Genomic DNA, 12,700 nt, shown 5'->3' with positions numbered 1-12,700 from the left:
TACTTGACCTCCATTCCAGTTCTGTGCTCCCTGCGTTGGCACTGATGCAAAATGGTGCTGCTACTTCAGGATTGAGTGAGTTAAATATTTTATTTTCTCAAATAGTAGGAAATCTACCATAAAGCAAGGTAGAAATCAAATCACATTGGGATCCTGTTTCATGGATGCAGGGCAAGATGCCTTGTTTAAGAAATGCAAAAATCTAGAACTCTTGGTTCAAAGCTGATACTTTTCATTAGACCAACTGAGAAACTGCAAAAAATATATATTTTTCTGCAAAATTTTAGGCTCTCACGCCCTTCATCAGGCTCAGGGAAAGTTAAAGATGGCAAAAAAGTCCCCATATGTAGGAAATAAACTTCATTTTTGCACAGAGGAAGCTTAAGCTGGAAATCTGTCCCGTTGGGTCCTTGAGAGTGTCTTTGTGAGGTGCTCTCTGTTGTGCAGATCAAACAGGATTGCTTCCCTGTTGTGATGTAAGGTGGCAAGCAGGGAAGTGTAGACATTTTTCTTGTTGTTCAGCAGTGAAGTTTATAATCCAAAACCGGCTTAAATTCGGCATCTTCTATGTTTCAGAGGTGTATTTGGTAGCTGTGTTGGTCTGAGACAAAAAGAAATGCAAAAATTTAGAACTTGTGGTTCAGAGATGATACCTTTTTTTAGACCAACTTGAATTCCAGCATGTCAGAGCAGCCTCCACACTTGTGCCCTAAGGTTCTTGATAATGTACAAAATGAAGCAGTTTATTTTTGCCATTCCCCTGTGCTGATATGATGGGTGGGCTTTCTCAGATGCATTTCAAATGCATGTGAGAGGGCACAAAACGTAGGTAGCGGTGGGAAGAACAGTGTGATGTATGACACTGGCCCCTACAGGACACAGTACTACAAATGTATTCGTCTGATGTTAAATGGGCTTGTACAAAAATAGAGCTTTGCCATATGTGTTAAAATAATGTGCTTCCCTCATTATTAGAAAGGAGACATTGCATTGTTTAAACGATAACTGCTTCCGACTCCCATGCCTAAGAACATCCATATAACCATGTGCCTTTATAACCGTCTTCCTGGCATTGGTTATCTGTTCTTTAAGTTTACCAAGAGGAGGCTTATGTGTGTTTGTCAATATATTGCAGCTCCTGAGGTTTTTTCAAATGGCTGTCAGTTCAGCAACAATTTTGCTTACACGAGGGAGAGAGAGAAATGCAATGCATTTGCTCTTACGGTCCCTATTTTTTTTCAACTAGAATAAGAAATGGTGTAGTCCTGTGGTTTTAAAATATGTTTTCTACTATGCCTAGTGCCACTGATTTACTTGTTTTCTTCCCTTCTGGCATTTTAGTATGTCAGGCAGAAATACAGTAATCTGAATTCTACTCTGACTTGCTGTTTTGGCAGACTGTTTGAAGACCAGAATTTTTAGCGTGTATTTCAAACTTTACAGCTTCTCAGTGGCACCTTTACTCACCTCCCTGCCCCCACTCCACCCCACCCTCCCCACCCAAAGTAAAGTGCTCATAAAAATGAAAGTGCAAACAAGTATTTGCTAAATAAACCCTGCAAGATTTTAACACCAGTCCAAATGTTAGATTGCAGGTCTGCAAGTGCTCTGGATCCGAACAACCCGCATCCTATGCTTTACCCTAATCTGGATTTAGGAACAGCAAATGCTCAACAGCTCTTGTAAGTAATATCTCAATAGGAAGCTACAGACAGCATCATGCTCTCAAAAAAGTTTGCTCTTGATCATTGCTCTGCTACATGCCTATGGCAGGCCCATGTACACTTGGAACTTCATGTTTTGTAAAGGTGTTCAGCTAAGCAGGGGTACCTACCTTTTGCTCTAGACCAGGGGTTTTCAACCTTTTTAGATCATTGTACACCCGGTGGCCAGACACAGAACAGTGTACCCCCAGCCACTGGGCGGGGGTGGCTGGGTGCAGAGCGGCAGCAGCCACCGCGAGCTTCCCCCACCCCTTTGTGTCTGGCCGGGTGGGTGGCGCCTGGGTGGGATGTTGCGTGGTGCCCCTGCCTACCCATGCGTACCCCCTAGGGCCGTCTCAAGTACCCGTGGGGGTACATGTACGCCTGGTTGACAACCCCTGCTCTACACTAACAACCTTTTTTCATTTGCGGACTCCTTTGGAAATTTCAAATGGACATGCGGACCCCTTTAAATTGTAAACGTGGGTATTCACATGCTTCTGATGGATCATAGTCATCTTTTGCGGATCCCCTTAGACCTAGTCTGTGGACCCGTAGAGGTCTGCAGACCACAGGCTGAAAAAACTGCTCTAAACGACTCCCTGAAATGCTTTCAAATCAGTTGACTTGTGTAACACACATTGACCTGTTATTAACATGTATAATAACCCAGCTGCCAAAAATATATTTAAGACCTTTTTGATTTCCTGCCCAAGCCCTCTCAGTGCCAGGGAGAAGCAGATGAGCCTTGCGGCTTGCCCTGCAGGTCAGTAAACCAGGACAGCTTAAGATCTTTGGAGAGCTAGTTCCAAAGTGGGGAGGAGCGGTTGCAGAGAGTGCCTGGTTAGCTCCCCATCTGTTACAGAGGTGGGTCTCTGCTTAGTTGACCCTGCTGATCCCAGGATAAAAGGCAAATGGGAGAAAAAATATGATAGGAATGTGTGGTTTTCTATCTGGCTTTCAACAGATTGATCTTCATTTTTTTTTTTTTAAATTTCCTCCTCCCCCTCCTGCCCCCCTGCAGATTTGCAACAGACACGCAAAGTATAAGCCAAAGCAGCCCTGCTGTCCATACGTACGACAACGTGAGTAACAGTGATGCTGAGACTATCGTTCTTTTAATGGCAGTTTTAAACAGATCTCAAGTCTTATTCTGGTGGCTGTCCAAATGGAAGCAAGATCCATTCCACTCCCTTTTTCCACAGCCACAGGGAGTACTTTGTACCAGGCCAACTTCCCTCTTGAAATACCACATCATAATTTGAAAGTTTGTGTGAGATACTTGCTTGTCCAGCACAATATCTGCGGAGTCTGCCTTAGCAGTTCCAGTGTGATTAGTGTATATAGCCAACATACTGAGGTCCCTACAGGCCACAACTGATTGCTACGCAGCAAACCATCCGAGTACTTCAAAGTTAAAGCAGTATAGAAACCTTGAGCAAAAAAACAAGTAGCCAAATATATATCACAGGCAAAGCACCATATCCACAAATGAAGCCATTCTCTGCTTATTGCAAGGAATGTATATAGAGGAAAGAAGATAAGATGTTAGAAAAGCAAAGGGTGTGAAAACCCAGCTATGCGAAAAGAAATAAATGACTTACAGCAAAACTTTTGAGGATAGCTGGAGAGTGAGTTGCTCAGATCTTCCTGATAGAAGCTCTTTGCCTAGGCAAGGTTTGCCCCCTCATTACTTGTAGCATAGCCTTGATCTCTTTGAGCTTTTCTATTGTACCAAGTCAAATCCAAGGGCTGAAACAAAAATCTGCCCTGACTAACCATAGCTGCCAGGCAGTCATATGTAGCAAGGAAATTACTCCAGTAATTATTAGTCCAACTTTTAAAGGGTTTGTAGTCATATTAAGAACCTGTAGTTCAAATGACAAAAGGCTGTCATCACCCATCTTCCTTGCTTCATTTCTAAAAAGCAGGTGAACAGCCACATACAGATCTTACAACTTCTGGATCAGGTTAGAATCCATACAAGTATATTATACAAATGCACATTAGGGTTTTAAAAAATTATCTGGAGAACAGGAATAAATTAAAGGGGTTTTGTTGTCAGACCTTGTATAACAGGCTCCAAAAAGAAATAATAAAAAACCCAGTTGACCCAGCATCTGCTTATCTGCCTGTTAAATAATGTGTTCTGCTCATCTTCCTCAGCTTTTACATCCAGTGCCTCTGCATCTGGTGAACCTCCAAAATGGCAATGCCTTATCACTAAATGGAGCCTTGCCAGGTGCAACACCAGCAGGTAAGTGAAGTAGCTTTACACTTTAACCCAAATATTAATGTAGGGATCTGGTTTTCTCCTTGGCTTGGAGAATCTGGCATAATGACTGGCTCTGAAGAATCACAGCAGCAAAATACCACTGTCAGAAATGAAGATGGTACAAGGACCTGTGATAAATACATTGAAAACTGTGTTTTTATTTAATATGTAAAGCTGGAAAGCTCATTGGGGATAATTGGGGGGGTGTCTTGTTCCAAATTAAGATCCAAAGCATAAACTTATCAAGCCTATGACATGCTTGCTTTAAAATACAGGTTTGTGTGTTGTCTTCCCTGTTCTTTTCAGATGAATCAAAGAGCAAGTCACAGCCACAGTACTATGAGATAATGGAGTTTGATCCTTTAGCACCAAGTGATGCCACAGAGTGAGTAACTTCAAATATTACTCAAATAGCTTGCCTCCACTTTTTAACAGCATGTGACAGAACAGTTTATTATATGAAGCATTTCTGTCAGTTAAAGTATGTATCACATTAATCCAAGTGACTTGGGCATCTGGTGAGAGCTAGATGGGAGTAGCTAAATTCTGGGAAATTCTTGAATATGCCAGGTATGGCCAGTAAAACTCATCTGTATGGTTTGGAGGCGGCTAGAAAATGCTGTATTGCTTAGGTACTAAAAGAAAATAAACTAAAAATCAATTTGAGCAGCACAAACCTGCCAAGAATTCAGCACTGATCCTGCTGAGATCTGACAGCTACATCCGTGAACACAGATGATTGGTAGAGCTGGATAGAAAATAATGTCATCCCGTGGAGGATTCAGTTATTTCAATTGTTGGTTTTTTTTCTCAATTTGGGGGAAAAAACTTAAATTTAAAAATTCTTCACAGATGGGAATGGAGTCTGGGATCGAGGACTTGCACCCTCTTAGGAGGCTGGAGGATGAAGCAGTAGGAAACCAGCTAGGCTGCAGAATTCAAGCCTGGTTTTCACTGGGACTTTGCCAGAATTTCTGCACATCTTGATTTTGAGGAATCATCAGAATCTGATGTGCAGTTGTTCTGAGCAGCTTTAGTAATGTCATGGTCCACAGCAAGAGCTACGTTCTTTTGTAATTTTATTATCGTCTGTTTGCAGGTTTAACCCTTTTGCTCTCCAGGCATTTACTTCTGCAGACCTGAGATCAAATCCTGATTAGTTCAAAACAAGTGAAATATTTTGAACTAAACTGGAAACCAGTTCAAATGTGTCTCCTATTCCTAGGTCGATATACTGAGTAACATCAGAAATGTACATACTCGTACCGTGATTGGCACTGTGCTGCTTTGGACCCTAGTTGTCCTACTGCTACCACTGCTGTGTCAAATCATTCATTATAAATTCTTAGAAGAAACATTCCTACCAAGCAGGATTTCATTGGAATGCCTTACTGAATACAATGTAGCATAAACTAGTATTTACTCTGCTCATTTTCTTTCAGAGCTATTTACGAAGAAATTGATGCTTATTTGTCCAAACCAGGAGTTAAAGAAGTTTCCAAATGCTGAGACAGGAAATGAAGTTTTGTCTCAAAAGTTTCTCTCTGATGCCAGCTTCGGAGATCTGTTTTCTATCAGTGACAAGTGAATGCAAGATTGTATTTTGAACATAGCAACAAGTATTGGGATTTTAAGTAACAGATATGCTTTACTTGGATATATCATCAACTCTGATCTCTAACACTACACACAAGGCCTTAAACGTTGAAGTGCTAATTTTTCAATGGGACAATTCTGTGGGCATGTGTTGGCAGGATCAGGGTTTACACCTTTATTTAAAACATGCTTTCAAAACTTCCCTATTTAAAAATAACACACTCTGCCTCTGACTTCAGTAGAACACAAGCAGCCTTGTAACTGTAGACAGGAGTTTTATGTCGCGTTAGCCGCTATGTCATACTGCTTAGTTTTTATGCAGTAAACTAAAATGGAACTTTGATCCATTTACAGATATATAATTTATCTTTATTTAACCTAACTTCTGACTTGTCATTGTGCAAGTACTTTGAGCGATACCAACCAGAAAAAGAAAACCCTGGAGATTCTTCTGTATTCAGAATTCTCCTACTTCAGGCCTCTTGACTGTTATGTGAATACATTCACTATGCAATGTTCATTGCCTTTATATTTTAAATCTAAAATCATAAGTGATGATGATTTGGTTTTTTAAACCAAATCAGGTGAAGTGCCTGTTCTCAAAACAAAGGGAAACAATAAACTTTCTTTCAACACACAAATCGCTGCATGTTTTCTCAGTAGAGACTAAATTAAACACCAAATACTCTTTGCCAGGCTCGTCAAGATAGGAACAGATGCTTTAGGGTTGTTTGCATCTTGGTCACCATATCCTCTCTTTGTAATTTAATGGGTCTTTTCAAAAACTGGATATAAACCAGCCCGTAGCATTGAGTGGTTTTTGCCAGTGTTATCCTAAGAGGGGGGCGGGGAAGAGAGGGATAATCCATAGGGATGGAAAAAAACTACACAAATCACAAAAAGATGCTGTTTTCATTAGCAGGGCTTAAGTGCCTGTATTTCCATGTTGAATGTAAAATTTGCACTTTGCTGAAAGATGCATTTTTTTTAAATTTAAGATTATGATCTAAAATATGAGAGCTTAGTTAATTTGGTTGTATGACTAGCAAGTGAAATGATAGCCTTATTTAAATGGTGTGTTTTACATTTTGAGTATTTTAACTTCATAAATGTAAGCAATATTAAATTACATTAAGTTCTCAAGCTGCTTCGTTGTTGTTTTTTGTTAGTACATTAACATGAGTATGAACAAAAAATTTGTAGAAAATCACCACTCAAAATGGTGGTGATGTTTTGGCTAACAGATTTATACCCTCATGCAGAAATCACTGAGGGCAATTAAGTGTAAACACAAGGCATGACAAGTAGGCTGAGAAGCCTCTACAGCAGTTAATATGACAAACTGCTCTACAAATGGCATGGGTAGCAGAAGCTCCAGTCTACTTACTGACAGAGAAGCAGACAAGATCATTCTGGTAAGCAGCATCAAAGTGGAAAGGAACAGATAAGGCAGGTCAATAAATTTTACTTGAGAAGTTGGAGAACATCAGATGGTAAATGTGATCATGACATGAAACTGAGACTAAGGATGGCAAAAGATGCATTTCTGAAAACGAAAAAAAGATATTGAAAACTAGTAAAATTTCTGTGGGGATGAAGTTAAGAGTTTTGGATTGCTACGTTGTACCGGTCCTCATGTATGCACCAGCATGCCAGACAATATTGCCAAATATGGAAAGAGAACTGAAGCAATTGATATGTGGTTCTTAAGGCACATTTTGAAGGTATGTTGGACAAGTCACACTTCAAATGAAGATGCTTTAAGAGCAGGCTGCAGGAGGAAGCTGCTGATCAACATCAGAAAGAAATGGTTGGAGTTTCTCAGACACGTTATGAGGAAATTGAAAGTCTGGTCATAACTGGAAAGACTGAAAGAAGGCAACACCATGGGAGACAGAGGTGGTTTTATGTCAAGTCTGTCTAAATGGATGAATGTGTCAACACTGGAAATTCTGTATGCCTAGAAGAGATCTGTGGAAGATCATGGTCACCAACATCCTGTTTGGATATGGTACCTAGAGAGAGAGAAAAAACAATTCCCACCCCCCCACACACAAACACACAAAAACCCCTGCATTTTTTTTAAATTGGCCTGCTCTCTGGGCAGACTCATTCCAAAGGAAAATCACTGTCCATCTGTAACTGGCAAATCTGTGTCTCTTCTAATTGTAGCGTTTACTTTTTTTTTTAATTTTTATGTATGTATTTTTGGCCAGTGCACCTGTTTATGGCAGTGTAGCTACTTCACATCTGGGGTTTTGTTTGCTATCTTAATTCTTCCAGCCTAGTTAAAGCTGCAAAAAAATTATGGGCAGATAAAACTGAAAAAGATGCTTTGCAAGGGTTCCTGGTTAGATTGCTCGCTAAGGTCCACAAACTCAGACTCAACCTTGTGGCAACCTTTTCTTGGGAGTCAGGTGAGTGGTTGGAGGAGATATTGCAGTCATGATTCTGTTAGTAGAGTTCATTTAAGCTGGCAGGTCACGGGGATCTGCAGGAAACTTCTGGCCTGTTTCTCAAGAGCACCTAACAGCTAAAATGGAAAACTCTTGTTTGTGGTAGCACGGACTTGGCAATGCCAGTAGCTAACCAGTTATTTTTTGTAGGACAAAGATTTAGGATTTAAACAACAACTGCCAGAATCACTGTATGCAAAGGTTTTTACCCTCTAGAGTAAAAATGCATAGAACAATGTAACAAATAGCATAAGACAGTTTACACCCTTTAATGAGTACAGTTAAAGATTTGACATTCTGTCATTACAAAAGATATGCTGGATACCAGTAATTGTATTTACCGCAGTGATACTTGTTTTCAAAGCAATTGTACCTTTTAAAACAGCATGACTTGAACCTGCCTCTCCTGCACTCTCACCCGCTCCCCCTAAAAACAGGGAAGGACAGCAACAGACCTTGTTTTTTACAGCACAGTTTCTCAATCATTGTACATGGATTTAACTTACATAGTCTTAAATGGAAGAAGTTAACCATTTTCCCCACACGTTTGAATGTGTCTATTTGCTTCTAGTCTGAAAGATGCCATTGGTTGTGCTTTTGTCAGATTTTATGCATGGGAGGGAAAGGAAGGACTGGACTAACAGGTTGGATACTCGATTATGAGACATTGAGAAGGTTTCAGTCACTTCTAGTTTTCCATTAAACTAAGGAATGAAAAACTATGAAAACAGGCTCTGTATCGTATAGGTGTTGGCAGAATTCATTTCTTCTTAAGAAGTGTTTAGAAACTCTTGTGATAAAGATTATATAACCTCCCTAAAAGAAAAGGCAGATTTAAAAATATAGATCAAGCTGTTTTCATAAGTTTTGGTAGGTTTTGTGACTTTTTGTGGACATTTTTGCTACTTTATATTGGGTTTTGGACAGAAACCTGAAAGGCAAAAGTCAGGATGTGGTTCAAAACTGCCATAGTAACATAGCAGAAAACTGACAATTAACAGCTTTTTTATTTTCAAAGATATAAAATTACTTTATTGCCCTTTTAAGGGATACACACACAGACTTGTAGCTACTTAAGCTGTACTCTGATAATGGCTGTTCTTTTATTCTGACCATGGGCTATGGTACTGTTAGCAAAATGACTGCCTGAGTTGGAATTGACATAATATTTCTATAAATATTCCAAAGAGATCAGAAATAACCACATGCAGTCAGAACATGTAGAATATAGCTCATCCAAAAAGCAGCACCTTTAGCAGCAGTGATCCAAATATGACACTGTGGTTTTTGATTCCGTAATAACTTAAAAAGGATGATTTCCAACTTTCCTTCTATGATGCACAAAAACAGGATGGATCACGAAAAAATCCTTATTTAATTCACGAGATTAGGTAGAGTATTTACAGGAATGAGTATTCATGTTCGCTATTTAGGTGGAAGTGTTAATTTTCTGCATTGTGATTGTTAATCTACTATATATCCAAGAACGTATAGTAAGGAATAGGAAATCATTACATCTTGACAACATTTTTTGTATTTGATTACAAAGACTTCCCTTTAGCCACACGTTCTGTCAAAATATTGGAATAAAAAATAAACATCTGAAAGAACAACAGTATATACCTGTAATGGTACAATAATTAATAGACATTCAAATTGTGTGGTACTTTGCTCCAATGTTTCATCTCCTTCTTGTGTCTCTAGAACATCCATACAAACTGGCATTGGCAGGTACCAGAGATTATATTCACTACGTCAATATTGTATATTATTGATAACCTGGAAGAGGCAACTTTTGTCCTTCCTTTGCTTGAAAAAAAGTGTAAGAAAGAGTGATCACATCGACAGCAGCCAATCTGGGGTCCTCTGCAAATTCAGGATCAATGTAGAAGAAGACAGGCATGTCCACTTCCTCATGGGGATTCAGCCGCTGTTCTTCAAAGCAAAAGCACTGCACATGGAAAGCAGGAACAGTTACAAAAACGTTACATTGTATGCTAGAGCAAAGATCTTCTGCATCTGTTTCACTATGCTCATACCTTGACAAGTTTTAAATGTCAAGCAGGACTGAGGTGGAGTTCCATCTCATTGGAAATGTGAGGGTACAAAGACCTCTGTATGATGATGTGGAGATAGTCTTCTACCCTTTGTTGTGTGGACCATTATTTTAATAGAGACTGTCCATGAAATGACCTTTCTCCCACATTTGTGATTGCAAGGATCATTTCTGTTTGGTAAATCCCATTACTGTGACAATACTAAATACATTAATGGGAAAGTACTGGTAGAAAAGTATTAAATAGCTTTTAGTGGATAGCCTGTACCATATGACAAGACAGTTCATCACTATGTGACAGAAAATGCATGCATTGCTGTTTTGGAATCTCTCAAACAGAGCTTCAGTATTTGACTTCTATTATTAAAAAGCCTAAGCTGAGAGAACAGATCAAGTCATGGCTATTTTAAAGTTCATGCATCTGAAAACCTACATTTTGCAGGTTGTCAGCAAATTAAAGTATCACCCTAATATTTACAAAAGCAAAACTTTTGCTTGTGGGAGAAGTATTAGGTTAGCATCAAGCTGAACAGCTGTACTTGTGCCTGGGAGTATCACATTTAACTTACCTGTATTTTATTGAAATATTGCCCAGCTTCGAAAGGCACCACATTATAGGTAGAGATGCCAATTATAGGTTTGTCAGTTGAATTCTTTGCTTTGTAAAAGGCTAGTGCAGTCTCTCCTGGTACCACCTGTTGAATGAAGAATTGTGTATTGTGATTTATACTTCCAACTACCCACTAACCCTCACACCAAGCACTTTGAGGCGTAACTGATTTATTTCAGAAATATTCATTTCAATCACCCCCTGCAAAATTGAAGGCAGAGTCACCACCTGTCTTTGTGTTTGAAAAATGCTACCAAAGCTGACGACACACATCCAGAGGGGAAGTGGACTGGAAATTAAAACAGTCACTGAAGGCCAGGACCAGGTCAGGAGCCTGCCTCTGTGGCATGCTGCTTTAGGGCACTTAGTAGGTGGGGGGCACTGGGTTCTGTTGCCCGCCTGCAGGATTATGTCTGTTTTTAACCAGTGACTGTCTCATGTAAAATGTGTGCAGTTCAGGAAGCAGAGATCCAGGAGACCCCACTCCTGGCTGTAAACTCTGGCCACTGGGCAGTTATTATTTTTCATTGGCTTTTTCTGGCTCCATGAACCTTGCGTTCCTCCAGCAGTCTTCAGTTGGGGGAGGAGGATACTCCCACTCGACTTAGCCTATAGCCCACAAGGGGACAGAGGACAAAATGAACTGCTGAAAATTTGGTCTAACCGTGAGACTAAAAAAGCTGACACTGCTGCCACCAACCATAACTTTTAATTAAAGTGTCTATGGCTGCTGTATTTTGCACTGAACTTAAGGCTGAGGAGCTGAAAGGCTTGAGGAGCAAATGATCCAAATGGCCTTAAAATGTAGGAATTCTCAGATCCAAACAAGTCATCAGGTGCAGGTTAGATCATAATTTTGGACTTATGACTTCAGGTGCCTATGTCCTTCTTTCCAATCTGCACCGAGTCCCAATTCTGTACGCACTCATGTGAACGGTATGGACCTGAATGGTCTTGCTGCTGGCTGGCCAAGATGCGGAGATTTTCACAGTCACGTTCAAGTTTCTTCAGGACCAGATTCCTGTACGTCCAAGTGACTTCCTCACAGGACCTGGACGTAATACTACAACAAGGCGAAGATTTAAAAAGAATGATTGATCACCGTGTCACTTACATATATTTCATTTTGCTGAGGTCTGAAACTCCAGTGTAAGCTCGTGTGCACATCGGCATTGAACGCGACCTTGATGATCCGATCTTTAACGGGTTCCATAGTCTCGATGTGGTCTGAGCTGTGACCTGCCACCGCCGACCCTCCGAGTCCAGTGGTCTGCAGAACCAGGAAGAGTTCGTATTACTGCCATCTTAAGTATAAAATTAAGGATGTTTTGAGGCACTGGGAATTTCACTCTCTGGAAAGAAGCCCCCTGGGTTATACCTCCCAGTCAATTAAAAAAAACAAATTGGTTTCAAGCAGTGCTTCCCCCCCAGTCCAGTTCAGACTTTTTTTGGTGTCTTATTGTATTTATTTCATCTGAATACCTACGCTGTTATTTCTGGGTTTTGGTATGCAAATTTCTCGCTCAATGATTTCATTTCTCAGTAAGCTTCCCTTATGTTTTCTTATTTTTATTTCTTTCTCATTTTACTTCTCACTGCTTTCTTTCTCATTGGCTTCATGTCTCGGCAAACTTCCCTTAATACATAAAAATGTATTATTTTATTTCTCAATCATTATAATGATTTGTCACTGATTTCACTTCTCAGTAAACGTCCCTTAATAGAGTCAAACGTATTATTTCCAACTATTTCTCAATCACTGTATTTCCTCGCTGCCCGATCCCTGTCCCGCCCGTTTCGTTCTTCGCTCCCGCCGTCGCCGGGTCTCGGTGACCGCTTCCTTCCCCCGCGGGGCCCCGCGCCTCCCCATCTGCCGCCAGGGGCCGGGGCGGGACCGGGACCGCACCTGGCAGTAGAGGCGGTAGAGCGGCACGGCGGCGTAGGCCAGCCCCACCATGCCCACGGCGGTGGCGGCCACGTAGGTGAGCGCCGTGCGGTTGCGGC

General features: G+C 40.6%; 2 protein-coding genes across 2 annotated transcripts in view; one reads left to right on the top strand and one right to left on the bottom strand.

Moving 5' to 3' along the window:
* Positions 1–6,717, top strand: part of TOM1L1 (target of myb1 like 1 membrane trafficking protein) — a 34,895-nt gene extending 28,178 nt beyond the window's left edge. The window contains exons 9-14 of the mRNA XM_019542454.1: positions 1–75; positions 1,589–1,682; positions 2,728–2,788; positions 3,870–3,960; positions 4,285–4,363; positions 5,421–6,717. Of these exons, the coding sequence (XP_019397999.1) occupies positions 1–75; positions 1,589–1,682; positions 2,728–2,788; positions 3,870–3,960; positions 4,285–4,363; positions 5,421–5,487 (467 nt within the window). The 3' untranslated portion in view covers positions 5,488–6,717. The remainder of the gene's footprint in view (positions 76–1,588; positions 1,683–2,727; positions 2,789–3,869; positions 3,961–4,284; positions 4,364–5,420) is intronic.
* A 1,563-nt stretch (positions 6,718–8,280) lies between these two features.
* LOC109315206 (cytochrome c oxidase assembly protein COX11, mitochondrial) lies at positions 8,281–12,698 on the bottom strand (the record flags this gene model as incomplete). Its single annotated transcript, XM_019542802.1, has 4 exons — positions 8,281–9,981; positions 10,656–10,781; positions 11,811–11,966; positions 12,603–12,698. Coding segments are annotated over 4 exons (561 nt in total), but the record flags the coding sequence as incomplete, so codon positions are not given.
* Positions 12,699–12,700: the final 2 nt, after the last annotated feature.

Source organism: Crocodylus porosus, unplaced genomic scaffold, assembly GCF_001723895.1.
Source record: "Crocodylus porosus isolate Cpor-Errol unplaced genomic scaffold, CroPor_comp1, whole genome shotgun sequence".
Lineage (NCBI taxonomy): Eukaryota > Metazoa > Chordata > Crocodylia > Crocodylidae > Crocodylus > Crocodylus porosus.
This window is presented reverse-complemented; position numbering and strand designations above follow the sequence as displayed.